The 27,395-nt window shown below is 32.8% G+C and overlaps 1 protein-coding gene across 3 annotated transcripts in view; it reads right to left on the reverse strand.

Moving 5' to 3' along the window:
• Positions 1-3,430: 3,430 nt before the first annotated feature.
• The window catches only part of LOC134239845 (uncharacterized), a 37,942-nt gene continuing 13,977 nt past the window's right edge, over positions 3,431-27,395 (reverse strand). Inside the window, exons 2-5 of one of the 3 annotated variants that reach the window (XM_062721975.1) lie at positions 18,635-19,024; positions 17,948-18,271; positions 4,101-4,626; positions 3,431-3,827 (exon numbers count right to left, since the gene is read on the reverse strand). In XM_062721975.1, coding sequence (XP_062577959.1) covers positions 3,431-3,827; positions 4,101-4,626; positions 17,948-18,271; positions 18,635-19,024 — 1,637 coding nt within the window. Of the gene's footprint in view, positions 3,828-4,100; positions 4,627-16,218; positions 16,946-17,212; positions 17,739-17,947; positions 18,272-18,634; positions 19,025-27,395 lie in introns of those variants that run through there. The other 2 variants (XM_062721976.1, XM_062721974.1) reach the window with 2 other exon arrangements.

Genomic DNA, 27,395 nt, shown 5'->3' on the forward strand with positions numbered 1-27,395 from the left:
GGCTAGATCGTCCGCGAACAATAGTAAAAAGATATTTATTTGGTTAATTGGAATGCCACATGCTAAGTTTTCATGTAGAGTTGTCTCCAGATCTTCCAAAAATAATGAAAATAATATTGGGGATAAAATGTCCCCTTGTAAAACACCTAGTTCATTATCAAAAAAATTTTTGAGGGAGCCAGTTACCCGAACACAACTTTTCACATCTTCATACATAGCTTTAATAATTCTTAACATTTTACCATCAATACCTAGCTTTAATAATTTGTAGAACAATGCATTTCTATCCACCGTATCAAATGCTCTGAGAAAATTTACGAAAGCACAAAAAAGTTTTTTACCTTTTGCGATATTAAAATCAATGTCATTTTTTAATACATATGCAGCATCAAAAGTGCTATAACCTTTCTTAATTCCATATTGTGCATCAGATATAATGTTGTCTTCAGACCATTTTTGCAATCTATTATTCAATCTACGAGAAAACAATTTAGCTAAAGAACTTAATAAGGTTATTCCCCTGTAGTTTTGTGGATCCATTTTATCCCCTTTTTTGAATATCGGCACTATGATACCCAATTTCCATTTGGATGGATAACAACCACTGCTAAGAATTGCATTGAAAAGCACATTTAACACTAGTTCCAGCGTTGCCACAACTACACTGAGCATTTCGTTGATTATGTTATCACTTCCGCCTGATTTGTCGTTTTTTAATAATTTTGCCGCATTAATTATTTCTTCACTCGTGATCTCTTTGTCTAGCTCTTGGAACGCCGGTGATCCAGTATTTTGTATTTCCGCATCCATAATTCCGTTTTCATTTATCGAACACATGTTCCTAAAATAATTGAAAAAATCTTCTGGTGCTATTTTTACTTGCTTGGCGTTCTCCTTGGGACTTAACATTTTCCAGAATTCCTTTGGGTTTTTCTTTTTCAGTTGTTTCAAGTTTTCTCTTTGTTTCAATTGATGCTGTACCTTCTTCTTTTTCGCAAGTGCTTTGTTAGATTTCTTTAAAGTGAACATTTCAATTCGGTTATCAAGCGTCCTTTCATAATTGTATCGTTGAATTGCCTTGATCCATATTCTTTTCGCGCTGTCACACTCTGTGTCGAACCATGGTGCGTCTTTGTTACTTTTGCCTCTAAAACCATATCTGTTTTTAGTGTAATTACTTTCTTTCTACAGAAAGGTTCTGCTATCTTTAACAGAGTATTTGTAAATTGGTCCGTTAGTTTATTTATATTTTCTTAATTTGGTTGATCCATATCTCCCAATAAGTCTTGAAATTTATAAATGTTCTCTCTAAGGTGCTGTATATATTCATCATGAAAATTTTCATTCCATTTCCACTTTTCTACGTTTCTGTTTTTTTTCCCTGTTCATTAGCTTCATGGGTACAACCAGCTTTAAGGCTGCATATAATTGGGTTATGGTCTGAGAAATGTGGATGCTCTTCTACGTAAAAATCAATCACATTAGGGAAAAAATCCTCCTCGGTTATCATGTAGTCAATAACACTACTTCCTAGTTCTGATTCACATGTATATTTTCCAATCTCTTTGTCTGCATGTAGACTACCATTCACGATTCTAAATTTGAATGATTTGCACATGTCCAATAGCATAACACCGAAAGATTTTTTTATTTTGTCTTCAGAATAGCGTTCCATTTTATTGTCACACACATACGATTGATTATCATTCTCTGGTGCAATAAAATCGTCCCTGATATAGTCTGGCGCTACAGACGTACGAGCGTTTAAGTCACCCATTTTGACAACTTTCCCTATATTTTGGAAAGTAGCTATATTTTGGGAAAGTTTATCAAAAATATTTTTAGCATTTGTTATAATGTTGTATACGGGGGATTTCTCCGGGGGTAGGTAAGCACAACATATAAAATTATCCTCGTCATTTAGAAAAAAGTTTTTGTCCATTTTAAACCACATGACCCCATCAATGTTTGACAACACTAACTGAATACCTTTAAGTAGTTTGTCTTTTATATAAACAACAATCCCACCACTGTTACATTTAGCCCTCTTGTGAATGAAATTTCTTGGTTTGTGATACATCACATAATTTTCCATATCAAATTTACTAGTTATATAACAATTAATTGTCTTGGCTTAAAAGAATTTTTAAAAAGGTTGACTTTAAACCAAATTGTTGATATTAATATATCACCAATTTTAATAAGTCAGTGGCTTGCTTCGGTTCAGAAATTGTTTGTTAGTTGAACATGCTATTACATTTTATTATAATTTAATTCTGGTTGTAACGCTGTATTTGATTGGATAAAATATTACTTTATATCGTATAAAATGGGTTGCCTACGTCACAATGGCTTTCGTCAAAAACGTATCAATCCGCCTGACGTTACATTCAAATTTCGTACAAATTAAAGTCATTTTGTTAGAACAATCATCTTTTTTTCTTACATCAAATGAATGAAAATTAAATTATAAGCAATGAATTTAATAGCTACCCATTTCATACGGTATAAACTGGGTTGGAACAGTTTACGCTTTTTTATAAACCGCTTCGCGGTTTATAAAGCGTAAACTGCCCCAACCCAGTTTATACCGTATAAAATGGGTAGCTATTAAATTCATTCCTTAAATATACCTAATGTGTATCACCCAATTTTACTGTTGAATTTACGCTATCACTTGACGTCGTGATCCGATTTTCCGGATCACCAACATGTTGTTTACCACTCTCTGAAACTGATGACGTAGTACGCAGAAATATGACGTTATTTTTTCTTGCGCGTTAAAAAGTCCCTTGTTATTATGCTTTGTTTTATGGATAAATGTTATGCAATTGATCTCTAAAGTTTTCTTTTGCTATATTTTGCTAGTTATGAGGGGGTATATAATAAATTTATTATTATAACAGTAACTTGATCCGAAAAGCCGTATCACGTCTCGTTGACAGGCGCGGATCATCAGATCAAACTCGACGCTTCGCGTCTCGTTAGATCTGATGATCCGCGCCTGTCAACTCGACGTGATACGACCCTTCGGATCAAGTTACTGTTATAATAATATATATTATATTATATATTATATTATCAAAGCAGCAGGGGGTCACATATGTAAACTCTATGCATGTTAAATTGATATATTGCTACATCAGGAAAAGATGGCCATTACATTTTTCATAAATTTAGGCTGTCAGTTTGCCTTCCGTGTTTTTCTCTACTAAAATACACAAATATAAAAAAAAGGTTATGAGACTTTGTGATGTTTTTAATATTGTGAGTTCAAAATGATATACATGTATCGAATACACAAGAACTTTTTAAAAAAAAAAAATCATTTATCTTAATGTATGAACTCTCAAGTTGTCTTTAAGATACGGGTATTTCTGATTTCTAATATTCGTATTGCATTTCAGTTTAAAACATTATGAAATCTCCCTTATTGATTTGTAGATTCTTTGACTTTCAAAAATTCGTATCTTGCTTTTTCTTGCTCTGAAATGTTTAATTTCTCGTATTTTGCATATTTTTCTTCTCTCATACATGCTTGCAAAACCTCGTATTTGCCACTTGTTTGTGATGCCATATCGAGGACTTCGTATCTTGCACTTGTTTCTTCAGAATTGTTTAAAGCTTCGTATCTTCTATTCGTTTCCGTCGCGATAATTAAAGTTTCGTATCTTGTTTTCTCGTTGCTATATGCGTCTCTTTGCTCTCTATTGTTCAAAATTTCATAGGTTGTAGTGTCACTTCTCTCTACTGTACTTGACTGTTCTGTGCTATTCAAAGCGGCTCTTCCTCCTGGGGTTTGCTTACTTTTCAGTGAACGAAGATATCTATTACAAATATAAAAGATTCATATTCTTTATACGTATTATAAAAGCTACGTACTTTTTATATTTTATTGGAATATTTTCTTTCCATTTTTTATATAAAATAGTTTGACTTTTTTCATTGAACTAAATTATATGTTAACGCTGAATTTTTTTCAACGGAATTTCTTCTCTTCTTTTTAAACTTATTTAGGTTCTGTTGCGTAAAAAAAAAAAGAAATGCATAAAATAATTTTGGGCATTGAAAATACCTCGATGCATTATCTTGATACTTACCCTAACATCATATCTCTATTGACTTTTATGAATGATGAGTCTGTAATACTTCTCATGCATAAGACTGCAGTTGTCACCACAAATAGCAAAGTAAAGAAAATGAATGGCAGGGCAATATAACTCCAAATATTTGTCGTACATGAAACTTTGTGATCTAGAACTACACAACTTTCAGAGAATGCACATTGATTTTCTTGACAAGTTTGCTGATTTACCTTTACATGCTCTCGTTCTTGGACTTTCAGTGCTATGCTTGAAGACTTGTGCAATATTTCTCCAAAGATTGAATTTGAGGCTACGCACAAATAAACACCACTGTCGTTGAGGTCGGAACTATTTAAAACCAAAATTCTATCTTTCCATGTGAGTGGTCGTGTCTTTCCAGAACGCTCGTTTGTCGAATTAAACATCCATTTGAAAGTTGGAATCGGATTCGCGTCAGCATTGCACGTAAGGGTTACTTTTGAGCCGATTAACACAGTAGGACTTGTAGGCCATATATCAATCCTAACATCGGAAGGGCCATCTGCAGATATAAATACAATAATTAAAGAAAGGTAAATAAATTAAAAAATAGTATTTCAATATCGAAAATGCGGTATCAAAAATATTAATTTAGTGAATTTGTGGCTCGATTTTAAACACAATACTTTCTGCCGACTGACTTCTTCATACTAATTGTTAGGCTATTATTAATCCTCTACCGGTGAAAGCCGAGGGGACTATGAGTTTCCTCTGAGTCGGTCAGTCCGTCTGTCTATCCGTCCGTTCATCCGTCCGTCTATCTGTGTTTCCGTCTGTGTCAGTTTGCCCCATTTGGATTTCCGCACTTTTTTTTACAAGCTTGCATCCTAAAGAAAAAAGGGAAACCCGATAGGGGACACCTATTGCTTTTGCAATACTCTCAAAATGCTTGTAGCAAACTGAATTGTCTACTGGTTTTTCGTTTTTCCGATCATGACAAAAAGCACACAGCGGGTGTGACGCTTCGACAGGGGATACTTACTCCTTCATGGCATCAAATCCCACCTTTGATGTATTTAGAGGTCTGTGTTTGTCCCTTTCTGTTTGTTTCAATGAACTTTTGAGCTTGACTGCTTTTGTTATCTCCATATGTCATTCCTTTTTGCAAAAATTGGGTATTTCATTATAATAGAAGTATTTTTTAATTTAAAAAAATCAGTAGGATTTTGCCTTTTGCAAATGCTGAAAATGATCAAATAGAATATTATGGAATGCAAAAGAAATTTTTTTGGAGTTCAATTCTGAAATAAACAAGTGCACCGTAAAGCGGAGCATCCCATGGCAAGTAGCATATCTAGAAATTAACACAGAATTTGACATAGATCCCGATGCAAATTACGTCACTTCCGTTCCGCACAAGACAAACTAATACAAGCACAAACAAACACACACGCGCGTTACTATATCCCCTACAACTCCGTTGTGATGGGATAATAAACTCTTCTTCGAAAGCGTTAACCCTGAAATTCAACATTTAAAAAAATTGAGATGGTTATTTTACTTTTGAAAGTGTGTTAAGGAGCAGAAACAAAATTTGAATTGGAAAGACAATGTAGAGTCCATATCAGATCTAGACGATGGAAAGAGTAATTTAAATTTGTACATATGTAGGAATTGAATTTTGTTTATCATGCCTTTTCAAATAAGCCATGGGGTAAGAAGGAAGGGGGGGTGTCGTATTTTTTAAGACTTGATAACTCTATAAGCTGGGTATCTTCTGGAAAAAAAATCGAACGCTGGAAGAGGACGAACGGAAGTAAAGCATATTATGTACTGAGCAAGCAAAACCTGAGTTTCCAAAGTATGGACTTGGTTTTATAACTGAGATTTATTTTCGGAATTTATTCCTAAAAAAATACTTACTAGTAAATATGACTTACGTAGCACTGTCACTGTATCTGTGACTATACTTGGACCAGGTACCTGGGTTTGTCTGTTTTGTGAAGAACAGCTGAAAATTGCACCATTGTCTTTTCTAGATACGATGTAAGTTAATGTCATGTGAGTGACAGCCGAACAGTTTGTATTCTTTATCCCTGCTGTATTTGATATATTCAGCAATAATGCTACATTGTCTGGAAAACTGATCTTTAATATTGCAATATAACCTTCGGGATTTCCAGTATTTGCAGAACAAGTCAGTCATCTCGTCGTTTTCTCTGAGAGTGGACTTTGGATACAAGGTAAAAGTTGATGGTCGTTCTACAGGTACTGATTACAAAGAAAAACAAAAATGATTGAGAAGCTCGGTTTTTAAAAGGAATATTTTTTGCCATATTCAAATTTATTCAACATTGAAATAATTTTCACAATTAATTAAATTTCTCAATACATATATATAGCCTATTTTTAACGTAATTTGAAAATAGTTTTGTTGATACGCGCGCTTCTTGAAATATACGAACGTGAAGCGTCGCAGTTCATGTCGTCATAAATCTTCAAAATTAAATTAATTTCTAAAATAATCAATGTAAATATATAATAATATAATAGTAATATCTGTAGATTGTACATGCAACATTAACAAACTTTTTATCATCATATTTTGGTTATCTCCAAATTTATTTTTTTTTCCCTAGAAAGACAGGCTTAATTAGCATGTAGGCCTACAACATTATTTATGGGGAGAATTCATGTAGGTAATTATTTCCAGAAATACAGTAATACACATAATTTTGTGCAAGGTATTTCTGCAAAATGTAAATTAAATTCAGATCGTTTGAATTTCTAAATGAAAGTTATATTGGTTTTACGAATTGCGCAATGGTGATTAAAAAGCATTCATTACTACACGTATAACATTTAATAAAAGTAATTGAGAGGCCAGCTTACATTTTGAAATTTTTGTTAAACAATGTTTTATAACGTTACCTTGTAAAAACACAGTTGTGTTTCCTGTAACTGTAATTGGTCGGCCATAGTCCCCCAAGTAGTTCAACACACACTGGTATTTCCCGTCATCTCGACATTCAATGTCATTGATTGTCAACATGAAACTGCTAGTAGAACCATTTCCTGGACTGATGAGTTGAGATCTGTTAATCAAGTAATTCCCATTTTCGGTCAAACGTGCTTCATGGTTAGGAATGGTTTTGAATTTTGCTATATCAATATATGCATTTCCAATTTTCTTCATCCAAATCATAGATAAAAGTAATCCTAATGTTCCCTCTGAGAATGTACAGTTTAATGCAATGGATCTATCTTTTCCAAGTGTAGCATTTTTTTCTGGTTGTGTTATTACTATCATTGAGGAGATACCTAGAATAAGATGTGGAATGTTTGCAACAATAATTATATCCGTCTTTTTAAAAAAAGAAGATTAAAGAAACCCTAGCTTTTATTCTTGTTTATATTTATTATCTTCGTGTCATACTTGATGACAGTAAATAAAACCCAACTTGTCATGTTGGAAATAATGTATTTACTGAAACCCAGCAAATTGAACACTTGACAGTGTTATAAATGAAACATAATTATGAAGATGTCGAACAGCAATCGATACGAAAAGTCCATAAAACAATACAAAAGAGGAACAGAGCAAACACGGACCTCTGAAACATCAGAGGTAGGATCAGGTGCCATGGAAGAGGAGCATCCCCTGCTAACCAATCACACCCGCCGTGTGCTTCTTGTCAAGATCGGGAAATAATGAAAAATCCGTCGTCAATTCAGTGTATAAACTAGAGGTACTGTGAGCAATGAGCTCACTAAATGATACCCCCCGCCTCCCATATGAATACAATGGCAGTGTCCATGTTTTGCTCTGAAAAATCCAAAATATATGTCAGATCAAAAAGTAAAATAGGAGGTGCACAATGGCAATATGTAATAAAGATTCTATGAAAGTTTCATTAAATTTCCTTCAATGGTATGGGAGGAGTTGCGGATAAGAGATGGGTACCCCAAAGCGTAACAGACGGACGGACGGACGGACGGACAGACGTACAGACGGACGGAAATACCGATTACTATATACCCTCCCGCTTTTCAAGCGGGGGGTATAATGATGGACTAACAATTAGTATGAAAAACGTCGGTCAGTATAATAATTGTATTAACTGACAAGGTCATTGTATTGACCATAGAACTTACGAAATGATTACTTTAAACAAGATTGTTGTTTGACATAACTTATGGAAAATCGTTAAGAATTTTTAGATTTTCATTTTTTTTTATTCAATAAGTGTTTTATACATAAAATTCCACTTTTCACCCAGTTTTGAAAACAGAATGATTTTCCCCATGCAAGTAGAAATCTTATTGGACCAAATAGGTTGTGTCAAAAATCTATTATTTTAGTAACCTCGAAGAATAATGTTCACCAGGCCTTGTGGTCTTGGTGATTATCATAGTTGATACATTATTAATTCTGCTGACCTCAATGAAGTGCAAAATATTTTGCCACATATTAACTGATCGATAAAATGACTCAAAACATTCTTCAGGATTGCTTTCGTATTGACGTTAAAAATGAATTGTGAAAGTACGCTAAAAATGTTTCCAAAAATGCATACACATCAACAGCTACATGTATCTTTAATATTTGACACCTGAGGACGTTTTATCTCGAATCCCTAAACCATGGATAATAAATAAATGGGATATCATGTAAAAATAAAGTTTTAAAATGTAATTTCAATAGCAAACGACTGTACGCCACCCTCTGTTATTTACTCTGGGGACAATTTCGAAAGCATGCCTTTGCCCATAATAATGATGCAACTGCTTGGTACCGGCAAGAGGCTTAGGATAAAAGAATATTTATTGAAGATTACTTTCAAAGTTTCCTTAATAAATGTTTTGGGTTTAAAAAAAAGTCCCAAACAATTAGATATTTGTTAAATACTAGTAGGTGATAAGAGTGAGTTACTTGTGATAGTGTGTGGTGTGGTGTGGTGTAAGGGTAAGGGTTTGTGTGTGTAAGGGTAAGTGTGTGTGAGGGAGGGAAGGAGGGTGTATGTGAGGGTGTGTGGATGTTTATATGTTTAAACATAAAGTAAAAAAATAGGCCTTACCTTTTGTGAGGATTAGGAAAAAATAACATGATGTAAGCATGTTGTTTGTTCACTTTCTGGCCTGGAAAGAGCTATAATATTGAAAGATACAAATGCATTATAATATAATCACTCTAAATGATTCAAATAGGAATTAACAAACATTCAACCTCAAAACCCAGCTATTGTCTATAATGAAGTAAATATATATTAAAACGTTCCATACATGCATGTAGCCTTAAATGAGGAAACTTTTCTGTGCATTTTTGTCTCACGTACATGTATTATGCAGATATTTTTAAATGGAAAAAGTGCATATTTCAATTCATGAATAGTCGTAAAAAAACACAGAGAAAAATTATTACAAGGCCCAAAGTCATGATTAGGCATGTTTATACACAAACATTTTGATGTAATGAAGATTCATACAGTTTTTTTCTTTTAAAAGATATTTCTTTGGAAGGAAATTGGGCCCATAAAAGGTTATCCAAGGACAACGTAGAAACAATATTTCCCAATGTTTGTAAGGTCATGTGCTTTAAATCATTAGTATGCAAAATAGTTTTAAAGCGAATTAAATACTTTTTTTTAAAACAATCGACTTATTGACGCTTGGATTAGGATAAGGATAAAATTGAAGATCAATTCTACTAGGAAATGCAGTCTATAAAAGGACAGTGCTATCCGAATCTGTAATTAACTCTTACAGATTAAGTAAATGGCTGCATGTATCAACAAGATGTGTTTGTGAAACACTGATTCCCATGGTATGGCAATGTTGCAACCACTATTGAAATAACGACCACTATAGAAATAATTATTTCAATAGTGGTTAGGGGTCCATTTCATTAACAAACATAGGTTGCAACCACTATTGAAATACGACCACTATTGAAGTAATTAATTCAGTAGCCTATTTATCATTATACCCCCGCTTGAAAAGAGGGAGGGTATATAGTGATCGTGATATCTGTCCGTGTGTACGTCCGTCTGTCTGTTGCGCATTTGGTTACCCAACTCTTCTTATACATGTACCACTGAATGAAATCTTATGATACTTTCACAGAATCTTTGTTACAAAGTTCCATTGTGCACCTTCTATTTTACTTTTTGATCCTACATGCATTTTTTTAGTTTCCCATAGCAAAACATGGCAATTTTTTCTATAATATTAAAGTGTGCCCATCTCTTATCGGCAACTTCTACTTTACCAATGAATAAAATTTAAAGATATTTACGTAGATTCTTTATCACATAATGCATTTGTGTTCCTCCTATTTTACTTTTTGATAGACAAACAAAGCAAAACATAGACTTTGCCATTATAAACATATAGGAGGCCAGGAATATCATTTAGTTAGTTCAGTGATCATTGTACCTTAAGTTTTCAATACGAATGGGAAAGTTATGGTAGATGTTCGTTAAAGTTTCTGAATTTCAATTTTCACCGTTTAAGTAATTGAGGTCAGAAAAAAAGTTTTCAACCAAACACTGGTTTCAGAACTCCTCTCAATGATTTTATATCCCCAGCTTGAAAAGTGAAAGGGTATATAGTGATCGGGGTGTCCGTCCGTCACTTAAGCTGTACGTCCGTTCGTCTTTTACGCTTTTGGGTACACATTTCTTATCCGCAACTCCTCCAATACCACTTAATGGAATTTGAAGAAACTTTCACAGAATGTTTGTTACAAAGTATCATTGTGACCTCCTATTTTACTTTTTGATCCTACGTGTATTTTGAGTTTCTCATAGCGAAACATTGACCTGCCGTTCTTTCTAAATAATACTAGTATTGAAGGATACCCATCTCTTATCGTCAACTCCTCCTATACCTCTGAATAAAATTAAATGATACTTTCACAAATTCTTTGTTACATGATACTATTGTGCACCTCCTATTTTACTTTTTCATCTGACACTTATTTCGAGTTTCCCAGAGCAAAACATGCGCTTTGCCATTTTAATCATATGATAGGCGGGGGTATCATTTAGTGAGATCAGTACTCACAGTACCTCTAATTTTGTTTTTAAACATTGACCTACTAATTTTTAGAGCATGAGTTGTGGTGTCCTGTAGATCTGCAATACTTTTGACTTACCTCAGATGGGGCAGATGGGGGTCTACAAAGGATTTTTTTCTACAAAGGCTTAGTTCTCATTGAACTTCTCTAATACTTTTCACAGTAGCCCAAAGAACCATTTTTTTTGTAAATTTTAGAATTATTGTGGGTTATTGCAAATACATGTCTATGCATTACTATTTATGCAAATACCAAAATCGCGAGTGTTTATAATTATTACAACTTAAACGCTAATTCTTTCTGAATATGTTTCCTTTCATAAACTATAGGGATAAATGAAGTGATGTCTTTGTAATTACAAATCTTAAAGTATATATAAAATCACTAAAAATAGAAAATTATGGATACCCGTATATAAATGTACGTGCATTTGAATGAAATTCCTAACACTTTACACCAGATTATTCTTTAAATTCTTACATTTTTATAATCTTTACGAGGTAGAAATATTTGGATTTCATGAATGCATGTTAAAACATTTTTAACATAAAAATTATCTTTCTATCCCCTTAACGCACACTTTTTAACAACAGGGAAATTAAATGCTAAAATAATTTTTGAAAGCTTAATTTAAACGTCCAATTGCAAGCCTTTTAAAACTGTGTAAAATACAGGAATTTTTCATTAAATTCTTAGGCTATGAAACCTTACAACCAGGAAAAATTTGACACGAGAGAGAGAGAGAGAGAGAGAGAGAGAGAGAAAAGCGCAATCATATAACCATTTGTTATCACGGTTGTCTGTGAAAAAATCAGATTATATAACAGATAAATATACAAACATATTCGAACAACGAAACTTCATATTAAGAAGTTTTTGATGCATATATTTAAAGCGGTAATACGGCTGCAAATCGTGTGCTTTTTCATTCAAATTTACCCAATATATCATTCAGGAATAAGGTGTCATGTTGTAAATTTTGTATTTACTGCCACCCGATAAATTCAAAATTTACAACATGACAAAGGTAAAAAGTTGAAGTAAGCAATTGAGAAAAATAAATATTCCCTCCTCATACAAAATAAACGTAACTAGTGCTAATTGTAACGGGGACCGTTACAGATGTTCCCCAAACGCTCCCCAACTCCCTTTTGATGCCATATTCCCTGGAGGCTTCGTTAAATAGGACAAACTCTATGCATTTAAGACTTTAACAACGTTTACCCAGAAGTGTACCAAGTTCATTCAAATTCAAGCATTGCACGCTTGTGCATGTGAATGCATGTGCGTAATGACCATATCATCTTGCCACACAATCGATATATTTTGATATACTAAATATTAAAGTATTTAATCCAAACGTATTTAAAAATACGCTCATTCAAGTGTATTTTTTATTTTACTCTTTTTACGTGCACGCACGTGCATACATGAGCATGGCGACTATACCTTCTTGTAGAAGTCCATTACATCTATCTATGTTCTAAACCCCACCCCGTTTGGTTGTAAACCAAGGGAGTTATAGCTGTTTAAAGTTTAAGCCAATCAGATTGCAGCGCATGTACACGCACGTGCATGCATGTGAATGGTGACCATACCTTCTTGCAGATGTCCATTATATCTATCTATGTTCCAAATCCCACCCCGTTTGGTTGTAAACCAAGGGAGTTATAGCAATTTAAAGTTTCAGCCAATCAGATTGCAGCGCACGTGCATGCACGTGTTTTTATGATAATTGCTATATATTATGTTGTAGGATATCCTAATGCATGGCTATGTTCAAAATTTCAAAGGATTTTGTCAAAAAACAAGAAAGATATTGAGACTTTAATTTCAGCCAATCAGAGCGAAGCGCACGTGCATGCGCGTGAGATCTTGCTATTTTGATCATGTGATATTGTCTATGCTACTAATATATCCTTATATTATGAGTTTTAAAGCATTTCATCAAAAATGTAAAAAGTTACGCCTATATCAATTAAATCGGTCATTTCACGTGTTGCACGTGCATGCAAGCACGTGCGCGCAAAATGACCTTCGTTCCGCAAATCTACATAACATGTCTACTGACCCTAAAAACATTTCACCTAAATCGGATGTGTAGTTTACAAGATCATTCGCGGACAAAATTTTCCCGAGAAGAAAAATAATAATAATAATAAGAAACAGAGTAAAAACAATATGTTCCCCAACTTCGTTTGGGGAACATAATTAGAATCTGCCGGAAAATCAAGGGCCGTACAACTTAGATCTGTTTACTTGTACCACATGAATTCTAAAATGGCACGTGCATACAATGTAGGGTTTACAATTATAATGGAATAATAATTAAAAGCAATTCTGAGAATCAAAATATCTTAACTCTCCGGTAAATTGTTTAACATATTAGTCTGCATTCAAATGAATTTAACATGATTAAGTAAAAATGTTGACGTTTTGTGTATTGGGGTGCAAGAAAGGTAAATCCACCAAATCATACGTCATCGCGGCAAAATGTCAAACAAAATATCTTTCTGCAGTTCCAATACAATTTGCGCTTCAAATGGCAATAAATTTTATATGTCATAAGTGCATTTAAATGTTGAGTTTACACTGATTTTTTTTCTTTGAAAGCCATGGAGATACGAGAAATGATAGCATGTGTCAACAAACCTGTAGGGTAGAACCTTCGCGAGCCTCACGTGAATGTCGCCGAGATCCCGTTTCTTCTTCATCCAATGATTATATTAATTTCCCAACTAAATTTTTGTCAAGAAAGCTTTTTAATTTCAAGCCCTATTTTGGGTTTTGTTTTTCTTTTTGGTCGACTTTGTCATTGAAGTAGGCCTACCACAGGAGACTGTGTAGAGAAAATAAACAAGTAGAGCTTTTTTAAAAAAAAAAAAAAGCTTACCGTCTTTAGCAACAACCTTAAACAGTAAACTAATCTACATCTTTCAAGTCGTATAATTCATTTGAATTTCTTGATTTGTTATTTCTACATTAGATTTTTACTGGTATTAGCCCTACCGCGGCTGTCGCTTTGTCATCTCCGTAAACTGACTGACACCTTCGGCAAACCCCGGCCGATTCCGTTAAATGTTACCTTCTTCAAAGCAATATGAGCTGCATGTTTGACATCGGAAAATTTTATTGCAAATTTGTGACTAACTAATTTAATGACAGAAAAATAAATCATTTATAAACTTCTGTTGCTCATATTCGCGATGAAAATATTTTTATTAGCTTTGATTGGAGCAAAGTTGAATTATTGTCGTCCTGTACAATAATGGTTTCTTATATAAAACTGCATGTTCGGTTGTACAGAAATATTTTTTTCTGAAACATTTAAAAACTTTATTTTGGGCTTATTGTTCATAAGGGTTTAAATTACATACAAATTAATCATGATAGCACATTTTACCAGCAAAATAAAATTTTCGAAGATACAGCTCATATTGCTTCAAACAAATAAGGGGAAAAGAATAAATGCAAATTGTAAAGCCAGCAAGCAATAAAATTCAAATCTTATTTGGAACTTGATGAAAATAAAGAGACCTGCTTAGTTATTGCTATTAAAAATATTGTTGTTTAGAATTCAATAGTGCTGATTTTTACGAAAATTAGACCCTCAAAAAGTTATCTCCCTTGCCTTGAACAGCATTTTAACCAATGAAATAATTGAAAATTTTCTCATCATGCAATTTCTACCAATCACAGAAGAGAGGAAGTGCATAGTCCGAAGACTGTAAAAAAACTTCTACTATATAATACCATCTTCCAAGGAAGACGGATCAGTTAAAAAAATTAGTACCTCGGAGAAAAAAAACTTTTTCTCCGAGGTACTAATTTTTTTAACTGATTTATTTTCTCTACACAAGCCCCTGTGGGCCTACCGGGCTTCCCTCTCTTACCATGCTGTTTTGTTTATGAAAATTATATGTATGCTCGATAGCATGGAATGTGGAATCTCGAACACCGTATTGTCACTTTAAATAGTGTTTGTCATTGGTGTTAAAATGTGGGTTTTTCAAAAAAATGTTGGAAATAATACATGTTCAAATATATTTTTAAATAAAAGTCGTATATTGAAAGCATTTACCACACAGTATCATATGACATCCATAAAGAAAAATGTGTCAAATAAAATTGTAGACTTGTTTCAATCTGCATATCGTATTTATATATTCATTGGCGGATCCGAATCTCTCAGATTCTTTTACATATACTTTTACGAGTATATGTATATACAATGTATGTACAAACTAAACATTGATTCTATGACACAATCATTTTAAAAAGTAGGAAAAACTTGCAGTATATAGATAACTTAACAGGTTGGATTAAAAAAAACTTCATTCAACGACTAGTTCTAGGTTTTAAAAGATAGAACAAGTCTTCACAGGCATTGGTTTTGAAATCCAAAGCTCGTAAAATAATTTGATATACAGCAATCCAAATTTATCTTGATAGAGACCTGAAGCAAAGGTTACATGTAATCGGAGATAAAATTTAATAATTTTGCTATGAAAGCACTATCAGTCAATGTAGACTGAACATTGTAGAAATGTGAACAAACCTACATGAGTATTCACTAAACTTAGAAATTTTCTCCAATTGAATTTCGGTTGGAAACATATGTATATTGTCCACGTATTGCAGTAAAAGATAAACAAGTTTAAGATTGCTTTTAATATATAACGAACAACTAAACATACAAGTAAATTAATTTTCGCTGATTAACAGTGCTTTACTTTTATCGCCAACTAGATACATGTTCAGTTCAGTTCACTATATTCGCCCAAACCAAAATACTGGTACATTGGATACATTAATATTTAAACATAATTTCAAAAACAAAATGAAGAATCGGTACAGGTTTTGGTATAGTTAAAAGTAAAAATCAAAAAATATCACTAAACATTTACTCCTTAAAAGTAAAAATCCAAAAATATCACAAAACATTTACTGCTTTAAAAGTAAATGTTTTGTGATATTATAGGATTTATATTTAAACATATATACATTTCAAACAAATAGGTCAAAGGTGCAAATTAATATACAATATACAATACAAAATATGGAACATATGTGCACTATACATTGTCAGACAACTTCATATATACCGTTTATTAATACTTAAATATCCAATTAATTTTACTAATTTGTTTATTTGTTTAAACACAACAGAGAATATAACAACTCACATAGCACCGACAGTGAAGATAATGACGTTCTTCAACAATTCAATAGGCCTTTATATCCATATGTAAAGCCCGCGAGTTCAAAAAGATATATAGCATCCCCAATAACTTTTAAAAATTGAAATTATTTATCTGAATTGTTGCATTCTCATTTGGTTCTTAAGATCTTTCTGATTTCTAATTTTCGTATTGCATTTCAGTTTAAATCATTATGAAATCGCCCTTATTGATTTGTAGATTCTTTGACTTTCAAAAATTCGTATCTTGTTTTTTCTTGCTCTGAAATGTTTAATTCCTCGTATTTTGCATATTTTTCTTCTCTCATACATGCTTTCAAAACCTCGTATTTTGCACTTGTTTGTGATGCCATATCGAGGACTTCGTATCTTGCGCTTGCTCGTTCAGAATTGATTAAAGCTTCGTATCTTGTATTTGTTTCCATCGCGATATTTAAAGTTTCATATCTTGTTTTCTCGTTGCTAGATGCATCTCTTTGTTCTTTATTGTTCAAAAGCTCATAGGTGGTAGTGTCACTTCTCTCTACTGTACTGGACTGTTCTGTGCTATTCAAAGCGGCTCTTCCTCTTGGGGTTTGCTTTCTTTTCAGTGAACGAAGATATCTATTACAAATACAAAAGGTTCATATTCTTTATACGTATTATAAAAGCTACGTATTTTTTATATTTTATTGGTATATTTTCTTTCCATTTCTTATATAAAAGATTTTGACTTTTTTCATTGAACTAAATTGTAAGTTAACGTTGAATTTTTTTGAACGGAATTTCTTCTCTTTTTTTAACTTATTTAGCTTCTGTTGCGTAAAAAAAGAAATACATTAAATAATTTTGGACATTGACAATACCTCGATGCATTATCTTGATACTTACCCTAACATCATATCTCTATTAACTTTTATGAATGATGAGTCTTTAATACTTCTCATGCATAAGACTGCAGATGTCACCACAAATAGCAGAGTAAAGAAAATGAATGGCAGAGCAATATAACTCCAAATATTTGTCGTACATAAAACTTTGTGATCTAGAACTACACAACTTTCAGAGAATGCACACTGATTTTCTCGACAAGTTTGCTGATTTACCTTTCCATGCTCTCGTTCTTGGACTTTCAGTGCTATGCTTGAAGACTTGTGCAATATTTCTCCAAAGATTGAATTTGAGGCTACGCACAAATAAACACCACTGTCGTTGAGGTTGGCACTATTTAAAACCAAAATTCTTTCTTTCCATGTGAGTGGTCGTATCTTTTCAGAACGATCGTATGTTGAATTAAACATCCATTTTAAAGTTGGAATCGGATTCCCGTCAGAATTGCACGTAAAAGTTACTTTTGACCCGACAAACACGGTCTGACTTGTAGGCCACATATCAATGATGACATCGGAAGGGCCATCTGCAGATAACAAGACTTAAATGAAGGGAAAATATCTATGACGTAAATGACAATAAATTTCATATCAATATCACCTATATCTTAATGAAAAATATGTTGTTGTTTTTTCAGTAAAATAGAAACTCCAACAATAGTTTATATATATTGAAATATATATAAACTATCGTTGGAGTTTTTATATATTACATACGATATGAAATAAAACTTACAGAGAATATTCACGACTCTGCTTGGTCCTTGAACTTGACTTTGTCTATTTTGTGAAGAACAACTAAATTTTCCACCATTATCTTTTTTGGATACGGTATAATTTACGGTCAGGTGACTGAATGTAGAGCAGTTCTCGTTCTTTTCCTCAACCGGGTTTGATTTATTCAGTAATACTTTGATATTTTCTAGCACATCTCTTTTCCATATAGCAATATATCCCTCTGGATTTCCAACATTTGCAGAGCAAGACAATTTTAGCTCGTCGTTCTCTCTGAGAGTGTCATTAGGGTACAGGGTAAAATTGGATGGTTTTTCTGCATCCACTGATAATAATAACGATTAACGTGTTAGTGACTCAAAAAAGCATGTTTTTCTGTGTAATTTTCTAGCATTTAAAATCTTCCTTATACTCAAGCCGGTTCACTCATTACAAGCTAAGATCGTGCTATCATATTTCTTTAAACCCTGAACTATGTATATGTTTAGTTTTAAAACATACAAGTATCTTAATTAGAAATCAAAACAAAATATTTATATTACATTCATATTATATTTATACCGAATATTTATGTCACAACAGCATAGCGTTGCTGAAAATCAAAATGGCTAACTTATATTAAAAAAAATCTGCTTTAACGCTAAATGTGGAACCTCTGTTTGAAATCTTTAATAAACATAGTTTTTACCTTGTAAAAACACAGTTGTGCCTCCCGTTATTTTTGTTGTTCGACCATCATTTTCAATGTAATTTAACACACATCGGTACTCCCCGTCATCTCGACACTCAATGTCACTGATTGTCAAAATAAAGCTATTGGTTGAACCATTTCCTGGACTGATAAGTTGAGATCTGTTAATCAGGTAATTCCCATTTTCGGTCAAACGTGCTTCATGGTTAGGAATGGTTTTGAATTGTGCTATATCAATATATGCATTTCCAATTTTCTTTATCCAAATCATAGATAGGAGTGACCTTAATGTTCCTTCTGAGAATGTACAGTTTAGTACAATGGATCTGTCTTTACCAAGTGAAGCATTTATTTCTGGTTGTGTTAATACTATCATTGAGGTGATACCTAGAAATATAAGTGACTGCATTGTTCAGTCATACATGTATGCATTATAAGGTTATTCATTCATAAGATGTGGAATGCAACAGTAATTATGTAGTCTATTTATAAAAAGACTAACCCATATTAGTTTTTATGTTTATTATCGTCGTGTCATACTGGATGACAGTAAACAAAACCAACTTTTCATGTTGGAAATAATGTATTTACTGGAACCCAGTAAACTAAAAACTTGCCAGATGACAGTGTTATAAATGAAACATATGGAGATAATGAACAGTAATCAAGATGAAAAGTCCATAAAACAATGCAAAATAGGAGCAGAGCAAACAAGGACCTTCAAAATATCAGGATGATCAGGTGCCTTGGAAGAGGGAACATCCCAGGGACGTAGCAACAGGGGGCCGGGGGGGGGGGGGGGGGGGGGCTGGCCTCCCACTTTTTTGCCAACATTACATTTACTATTTAAAATGTATATTTAATGGTTGGTTGCCCCCCCCCCCCCCCCCCACTTCTTACAATAGTATTATGATATGAAGGATATGTAGTATTGTCTGAAAAAAAAAATGTAAAGTAAAGAAGTTGGCCTTGAAAAAAGTTAGCCACTACCTCCTACCCCCCCCCCCCCATTCTTCATTGTAAACTTGACGTATTATATCCACCGCTTAAAAAGCAGGGGAAGGGCTATCATAGTGATGGGGTGTTTGTCCATCCATCCGTCTGTACATCCGTCCGTCTAGCTGCACGTCCGTCTGTTACGCTTTGGGACACCTATCTCTTATCCGCAACTCCTCCTCTACCACTGAATGAAATTAAATGAGGCTTCACAGAATCTTTGTTAAATAGTCATAGACGTCGGAAGCGGGAGGGGGCAAAGATACACATGATATAGGCATTGAAAATTTGAATGTAAGTGTAGCCCCACCCCGTTATAGTTTAAGTAAAAAAAGGTATTCGATCCTGCCCCCCGCCACCGAAATAGGATTTTCGTGTCTGAACAATAAGCACCCTTTGCTTTGCTGGTCAAGCTTTTTTTTTATAGGTTTGAATTTTTTTTTCTCTTTCACTCCCCCCTTCCAACTTTTAATTTGCTTCCGACAAACAAAGATAAATGGCGGTTTTCAGATATCACCGTGTATAGGGGCACACGTGGGGTTTCGGTTAAGTAACATATGGGGTTTCAACTCCGAAGCGGTGATTTAATCCGTTGCTAATGAAGTCTTCGGGGCCAAATGACATGCGCACGGGTTGTAAGAATGTATTATCTTCCAATTTAGTTCAATAGGCTGGTTGAAAGCGTTACGGATTCTGCAAACACTTCTGGACAGTTAAGTCGACTGGGGAAAGTTGTGGTGTCGATGATATTCTTTGCTCTATAATTTTCAAAAGCGGACCTTTAAAGCTCATTTTAAGGATGATAGATAAAGATTGATATAAAAAAAATCCATGGAAACTTTTTTGACCTTTCGCAGTATCTATTTCTGTAAGAAATATAAACTTTTGTGGACTAATTCTAATGTGCCTAAAGGGATTTCAAGGTTTGTTATTATAGGGGGTTTCAAGTCAAAGGTTTTTTCTATGTTTAAATCTTTGCTTTCTTTCAAACAATGGATTTCGTTCATTTAACACGAAATAAAAACGAATGGTTATATATTAGGCAACAAGTTTGGTTGTCACCTATGTGCAGAAATAAATAGATTTGAAAGCTCACTCAAGAGACAGGTTGCGTACATACACAAGCTGGGAGCACTTCTTCCAATCATAACATTTTACTGTTGAAATTCTTCATTGAAAACTCACACTTTTGTTGCGGTACCGCCAAATAATGGTATTGAAGAGTTGTGCATGAATAAAATTTGGTACTGAAAAGTGAAACCTACCCCCTCCCCCCACCCTCCCCACGCCTCCTTCACAAAAAAGTACACAAAATCTATTTGTTTGTGCAGTTTTTTTTGGTAGGAATTTTTCTCTGACCCCTATTAAAAATTTAAAAAGGATGCTATGTCCCTTTATTCAATTTCCATAGAAAAATGCTTTGTTCCTCTTGTGCGTCTTGACTAGATTCAAAATAAAACCTCCTTTCCACATATTCCTAAAGGAAACCCGGTTCCCTGTTTATAAGACGCAATGTGCCTCACTGTGAAACTGATTTATTTGATTAAACGCCTTCTTTTACATAAACGTATTTAATGTCCTTGTACATTGTATACAAATATACATAAAGAGCACTGATTAAACAGGCACGTAGCATCGTTTTTGAAAGGGGGGGGGCAACCAGAGAGAAAAAGAAATTCACTTACCTGTCAAAGGTGACAAGCCAAAAAAAAATTCCCAAAAAACGCTCAAACTTGAAAATCCTACTTCGGGGGGGGGGGGGGGGGGGGGGGGGGGGGGGGGGTGGTAGTGGCCAACTTTTTTCAAGGCTTTTCACTTACAATTTTTTCATACAATACTACATTTTCCTTCATAATACTATACTGTGGTAAGAAGGGGGGGGGCAGCCAACCTTTAAATGGATATTTTCAATAGTAAAGGTAATGTTGGGGATAAAAGCTCCCCCCGGCCCCCCTGCCCCCCCCCCCCCCCCCTTCGTTGCTGCGTGCCTGTTAAATAATGTATACGTTCCTAAAGAAATGTTTTTTAAAGTTGTTTTTGAAAGCATCAAAAATTTTGATTGATTAATATGCAAAGGTACAGTTTAGTTCGTTCCATAATTTTAGATACAGCAGTACATGTACAATGTTACTAATATTTCGGTCGCAGAACTCTTACAATCAAGCGCGTTGAAGTGATAAAATTTTCCGTTCGAATGGAACGTTTTGAGCTATCTTTAGAACGTTTATTGTCATCGTTTGACACGCCCATATCCTTAGAAATGGATAAAACGGTCAATTTGTTTATTCGAATACCTGTAGTACAGGTTTTCCACAAATATAATAGCCAATGAAATTGACGGTCTAAATGAATATCGACTAAACACGTGTTCGACCGAAACATGTGTTGTGGTAACTTCAATAGACATGATAAGTTAAAAAATATGTACATATTCGTTGCAATCTGTGTTTTACAGAAGCGGAGAGTCGTTAACTCTCTCTTCTAATATTTTTAAAGCTCCATTTCAGTTTAACTCATATTGCTTGTCGCGAAGAATGGGGTGTCCTGAAACATTACGACGAATATTTCTTTTTCGTTTCTAAAAATATGGGCGTGTCACTATGATTTAATTGGCGTTCAAAACATGACTCAGAACGATTCATCCAAACAGAAAATTTTATCACTTCAATGCGCTTCATTGTATCTTACATTCAATGGGACTGTATAACAGCCTTCGGATTTCCGGGAAAAACGCAATCGTTTATTTGAATTCTATTTTGACAAAAACTCAATTAAATGTTTCGCACACTGAACAGTTATACATAAATGTCAGAATTTTAAATGACATGTTAGATAGATTTCATACGTATCCGATAGAGATTAAAGTGAGTATTCATGTTTGTATATTTTTTTTTTAATTCATAGAATTTATTTTTGCTTTCACATTTGCAGACTATGTACAATAGATTTGTTTACATTCAATACATACATATACTATATAATTTTTCTTCCATATAATTTATATTATATACTTTGGTAAATGCTAAATACAAATTCATTTCATGTATATTATGAATCTTCATTGTGAAAGCTTTATATACAAAGAAGTAAACAAAGGGGAGGGCTGAGGAAGGAAAACAAAGTGAGGTTGGGGAACAGTTTTCACTGTTTTACCATACTGGTACATTTGAGTATAAATTTGAAGAACATTATAGCATATCACAAATAATTTTCCAGTTCTTTTCATATTCTGAAAATTTACAATTTCTTAAAAGTATAGCCTTTTCAACCAGTATTCTATCTACAATTATTTTTTCTAGCATTACTATACTTAATTTAGGCATATTTTTAAACCTACTGGCAAAAATAAATTGTTTAACAGTAAGTATTATTATATTGTGTAATCTATACATGTTTTTATTGTTGTATTTTCCAAACAGTATATCTTTTCTATCAAAATTAATAGTAAAATGGAAGTTTTTTATAAACCACTCCTCTATATGACACCATATTCTTTTTACATAGAAACATTCAAAAAATAAATGTTCAATTGTTTCAACTTCTTGTTTACAAAATGAGCAAACAGGTGAATCAATTAGTTTAAGTTTATAAAGGTATATTTATGTGTTGCAATAATCCTGTGCAGGATTTGAAATTGCATCCACTGAAATTTTGCCTCTTTTGTAACTTTAAATGGTAGTTCAAATATTTTGTTCCATTCTAACTCACCAAAAGATATTCCATTATTTTCCCATTTTTCTAATTCTTTAATTGTTTGCTTTTTCTTCTTGATGAGTATATTGTACATATCTTTACAACCATTTGTGCTTTTATAAAAAATGTAAATTGAATTTGGGATAAAAGGTCCACTTTCTTCTCTTTTTTCAATATCAATACTTTTCAGTATCTTTGTAACAGCTATTTTTAAACCGGTATATTCTACAAAATTAGTTTGTACATTCAGATTATTGAGGTACTCGAGGCTTATAAATTTTCCTTCAACGTCAAACAGATCTCTTATGAAAACAAAGCCTGCATCAAAATAACTTTCAAAAATACAGAGGAATTATTTATTTTAATTCTTGGATTAAACCATATATGTTCATGAAGAATTTGAGTAGTACATGTTTTTTTGACTACCACTGCAGTCAATGATTTTTACCCAATTAAGTAAAACCTCTTTCCAAAATTTGTTGCTTATTTTATTACACATCTTAACTATAAAATCTAAACCTCTTAGCCAAAGAGATTCAATTTTCATTCCTAATTCTGATTCAAAAAGTTTTAACCATTTTGTGTCTGAGTAGAGTAGTCTTCGGATCCATGTTGATTTTAATGCACATAAGAAATCCATATAATCAATCATTTTCAACTCCCCATTTTTGTAGTCTTGGATTATAACACTCTTCTTAACCTTATGTACTTTACTTCCCCATAAAAAGTAATAAAGGTCTTTCTCAAATTCATCGAGCAGTTCCTTATTGGGGTTTGGAATAGTCAATATCAAATGGTTCATCTTTGGTATAATCAGGGATTTAATCACTGTTAATCTACCAATGGGAGTCAGTTTTCTTAATTGCCATTGTTTTATCAATCGCTTTATTTCATTTAATTTTGGGGGGTAATTCAGTTCAATCATTTCGTCTAAATTAATAGAAAACTTTACACCAAGAAGATCAAAAGTAGAATTATTCCAGACTAACTTCCATCTCGAGTGATGAAAGACTTCTTTAGAGAATTTTTTACTACCGATCCACACCATTTTTGTTTTTGTAAATTTAAATTAATTTTCAGTCCAGATACAATTGCAAAATAATCAAGCTCTCTTAATATACCATCCATAGACTGTGGTGATCCGTCAGATATAATTGAAGTATCATCAGTATATTGTGAAAGTTTATATTCCTCCCCATCAATTACAATTCTTTTTATGTCTTTATTATTTCGAATGAGAATCCCAAGAACTTCAGCACATAGTAGAAAGAGATATGGTGAAATTGGGTTCCCCTGTCTGCATCCCCTTAGTGGGAACAAGTAATCAGAGGAAATTCCATTCTGTATGACACATGATTTGATTCCATTATAAAATGTTTGTATCCAATTTTTAATGGATTCCCCAAAATTAAAAAAGTCTAATGTTTGGTATATAAACTTCCATGATATAGTATCAAAAGCTTTTTCAAAGTCAATGAACATTAATAAGCCTGGAATCTGTTTTTGTTCTGTGTAATGCATTAAATCATAAACTAGTCTAATATTTTCACCTATGAATCTTCCCTTCAAAAAGCCAGTTTGGTCCTTATTTATTATTTTATTCAACACAGTTTTTAATCGTTCAGCAATACAGCCTGAGGCTATTTTATAAATCACATTCGATAAACTGATTGGGCGCCAGTTCTTTAAGAACCGTTTTTGTTTTCCTGGTTTAGGTAGGCAAGTTATTAAACCTAATTTATTTGATTCAGTAAAGTGTGATAATTCATACGAGTTGTTTATTGCTCTTGTTATGAAAGCACCTATATCCTGCCAAAAAAAATTGAAAAATTCACAGGTGAACCCATCTGGTCCAGGGCTTTTCTCATTTTTCATAATTTTCAAATAATTCAAAACTTCAGAATTAGTTAAAGGGCCTTCGAGACTTTCTGATTCTTTTTTGTTCAATTTCGGCACATCATATATCTTTAATTTTTCATGGATATTTCCTGATTCTACATTCTCTTTACTTTTATATAGATTTTCATAGAACAGCTTAACTTCATTCAAAATATCAAATTGGTCAGTAATTATAGTTCCATCTTCCTTTTCAATTTTAGGTATAACTTTACTCTGATAGTTTCTAGACTCAAGGCTGGTAAAATATTTTGAAGGTTTTTCTCCCTCTTCTATCCATTTCACTTTTGCTCTAATACATTGACCTTTAAATTTTATTTTTCTAATATTCTCTAATTCTTCATGTTTGTTTTCTAATTCTTCAGCATGTTCTTGCGACAAATTCTGTTCCAGTATAAAGATTTCTTTTTCTAGTTGCAATTCTTCTTCAGTTATTTTCTTTTTCTTAAAAGTTGAATAAGAAATTGATTTTCCTCTTATTTCCATCAATAATGTATCTAGAAATAATTGACAACTTAGCATAAATTGAATTTTATCATTTTCAATAGAGTCAATGCTATTAAAATTGTAGATAGGACAGGCGTATTGTAATTTAATATTTTTAATTTTTTCTTTTATCAAATTTACATATTCTTTATCTGCTAGTAAAGAGTTATTTAATTTCCAAAACCCTCTTCCTTTCAAAAATTCATTTGTTTTAACACCCATTACAACTGGACAGTGATCTGAACGATAACTATTTTCAAATTTTACATAAGGGGCCAAATTTAGTAACGATTCTGATATTAGGAAATAATCAAGTCTTGCCTGTTTTATTGGATTTTTCTTTCTCCAAGTGAATCTTTTTAAATTTGGATTGTTTTCACGAAAAATATCTTTTAAATTTAGTATCTCTATCATCTTTAATACATCCATTCTTGATTTAGGGTTATTTAAGTTTTTATAGTTCATTGAATCCAAATCCTTATCTAAAATTAAATTAAAGTCACCTCCTATAATCATATATTGTGATGAGTTATATTCTTGTATCATATTTAAAATCTTTGTATAGAAGGCTGGTGTATCCTGATTTGGTCCATATATATTCACTAATAAAAAAGGAAGATTGTCTATTACTACATCTAGAATAAGATAATTGCCATTGTCATCTTTATATTCATTAATCAATGTCAAGTCACAGTTATTATTAATAAGTGTAGCAACTCCCCGTGAGTTTGATTTGTATGAACTAAAAAAAGCCTTATATCCCCATAATGCTTTTATCATGCTTTCATCTTTTGTAACAAAGTGTGTGTCTTGAAGGAAATAAACATTTAATTTTTTTTCTTTTAAAATTTTAAAGACATCCCTCCTTTTATTCATGTCCCCTAAACCTTGGCAATTTAATGTAAGTATCTTTAGGAAATTTTCACATGGATAGTCATCCATTCCACAGTAAATGCATAAAAAAGTTTACTGTTCCCCAACAGCAAGAAAAAAAGAGTTGATAAAAAAAAGTCAGAATCTATATATACTACAGAAAAGTAGTTTTTAAGCTCAGACACACCTGCTGTCATTTTGAAAATGTGCAAAACTAGACCCAAAAAACCTAACTTTAAGTTTATATTTGAAATGAAAATGTTAAAAATATAGAAAATTTCATATAGTTTGTATATTTCATATAGTTTGTATATTTTTACATTCAAATTATTTCTTTTCTTTTGGAAATCCATTGGAATTTTTATATAATTCCATTCAATATCCTATCAAACACACCAAACCTCATTCCTGCGCGGAAGAATGCATAGTAGGCATTATATGCATTTTCAATACTCTTGAAATGCTAAAATGTGTATTGTTTTAACTCATATTAATTAAAATAAATGGAAAAAATTATCATCAAAATATAACATTTGTACCCCCCCCCCCAGCATTTAACATTCAATGTCACAGACGGCTTTTAAAAGTACGTCAAGTCTGACATGCGCAAAATCCAGTAGAAAGTACATGTATAATGAACTTTACAATTATGTAGAGATAAAACTAGAGAATGTAAATGTAAGCATTGGATTCTTATTTTTGGATTTTTGGCATTCTTATAGGACCGACGATATCAAAAAATAAGAATTTGAGTTGCTTAAAAATCTTTGCACACCGGTGAAAAACAAATCTTTTGCCTTCCATATGGCCATTC

The sequence above is a fragment of the Saccostrea cucullata genome, unplaced genomic scaffold, assembly GCF_032062105.1.
Source record: "Saccostrea cucullata isolate Sc308-1 unplaced genomic scaffold, CSIRO_AGI_Scuc_v1 ctg1461, whole genome shotgun sequence".
Lineage (NCBI taxonomy): Eukaryota > Metazoa > Mollusca > Bivalvia > Ostreida > Ostreidae > Saccostrea > Saccostrea cuccullata.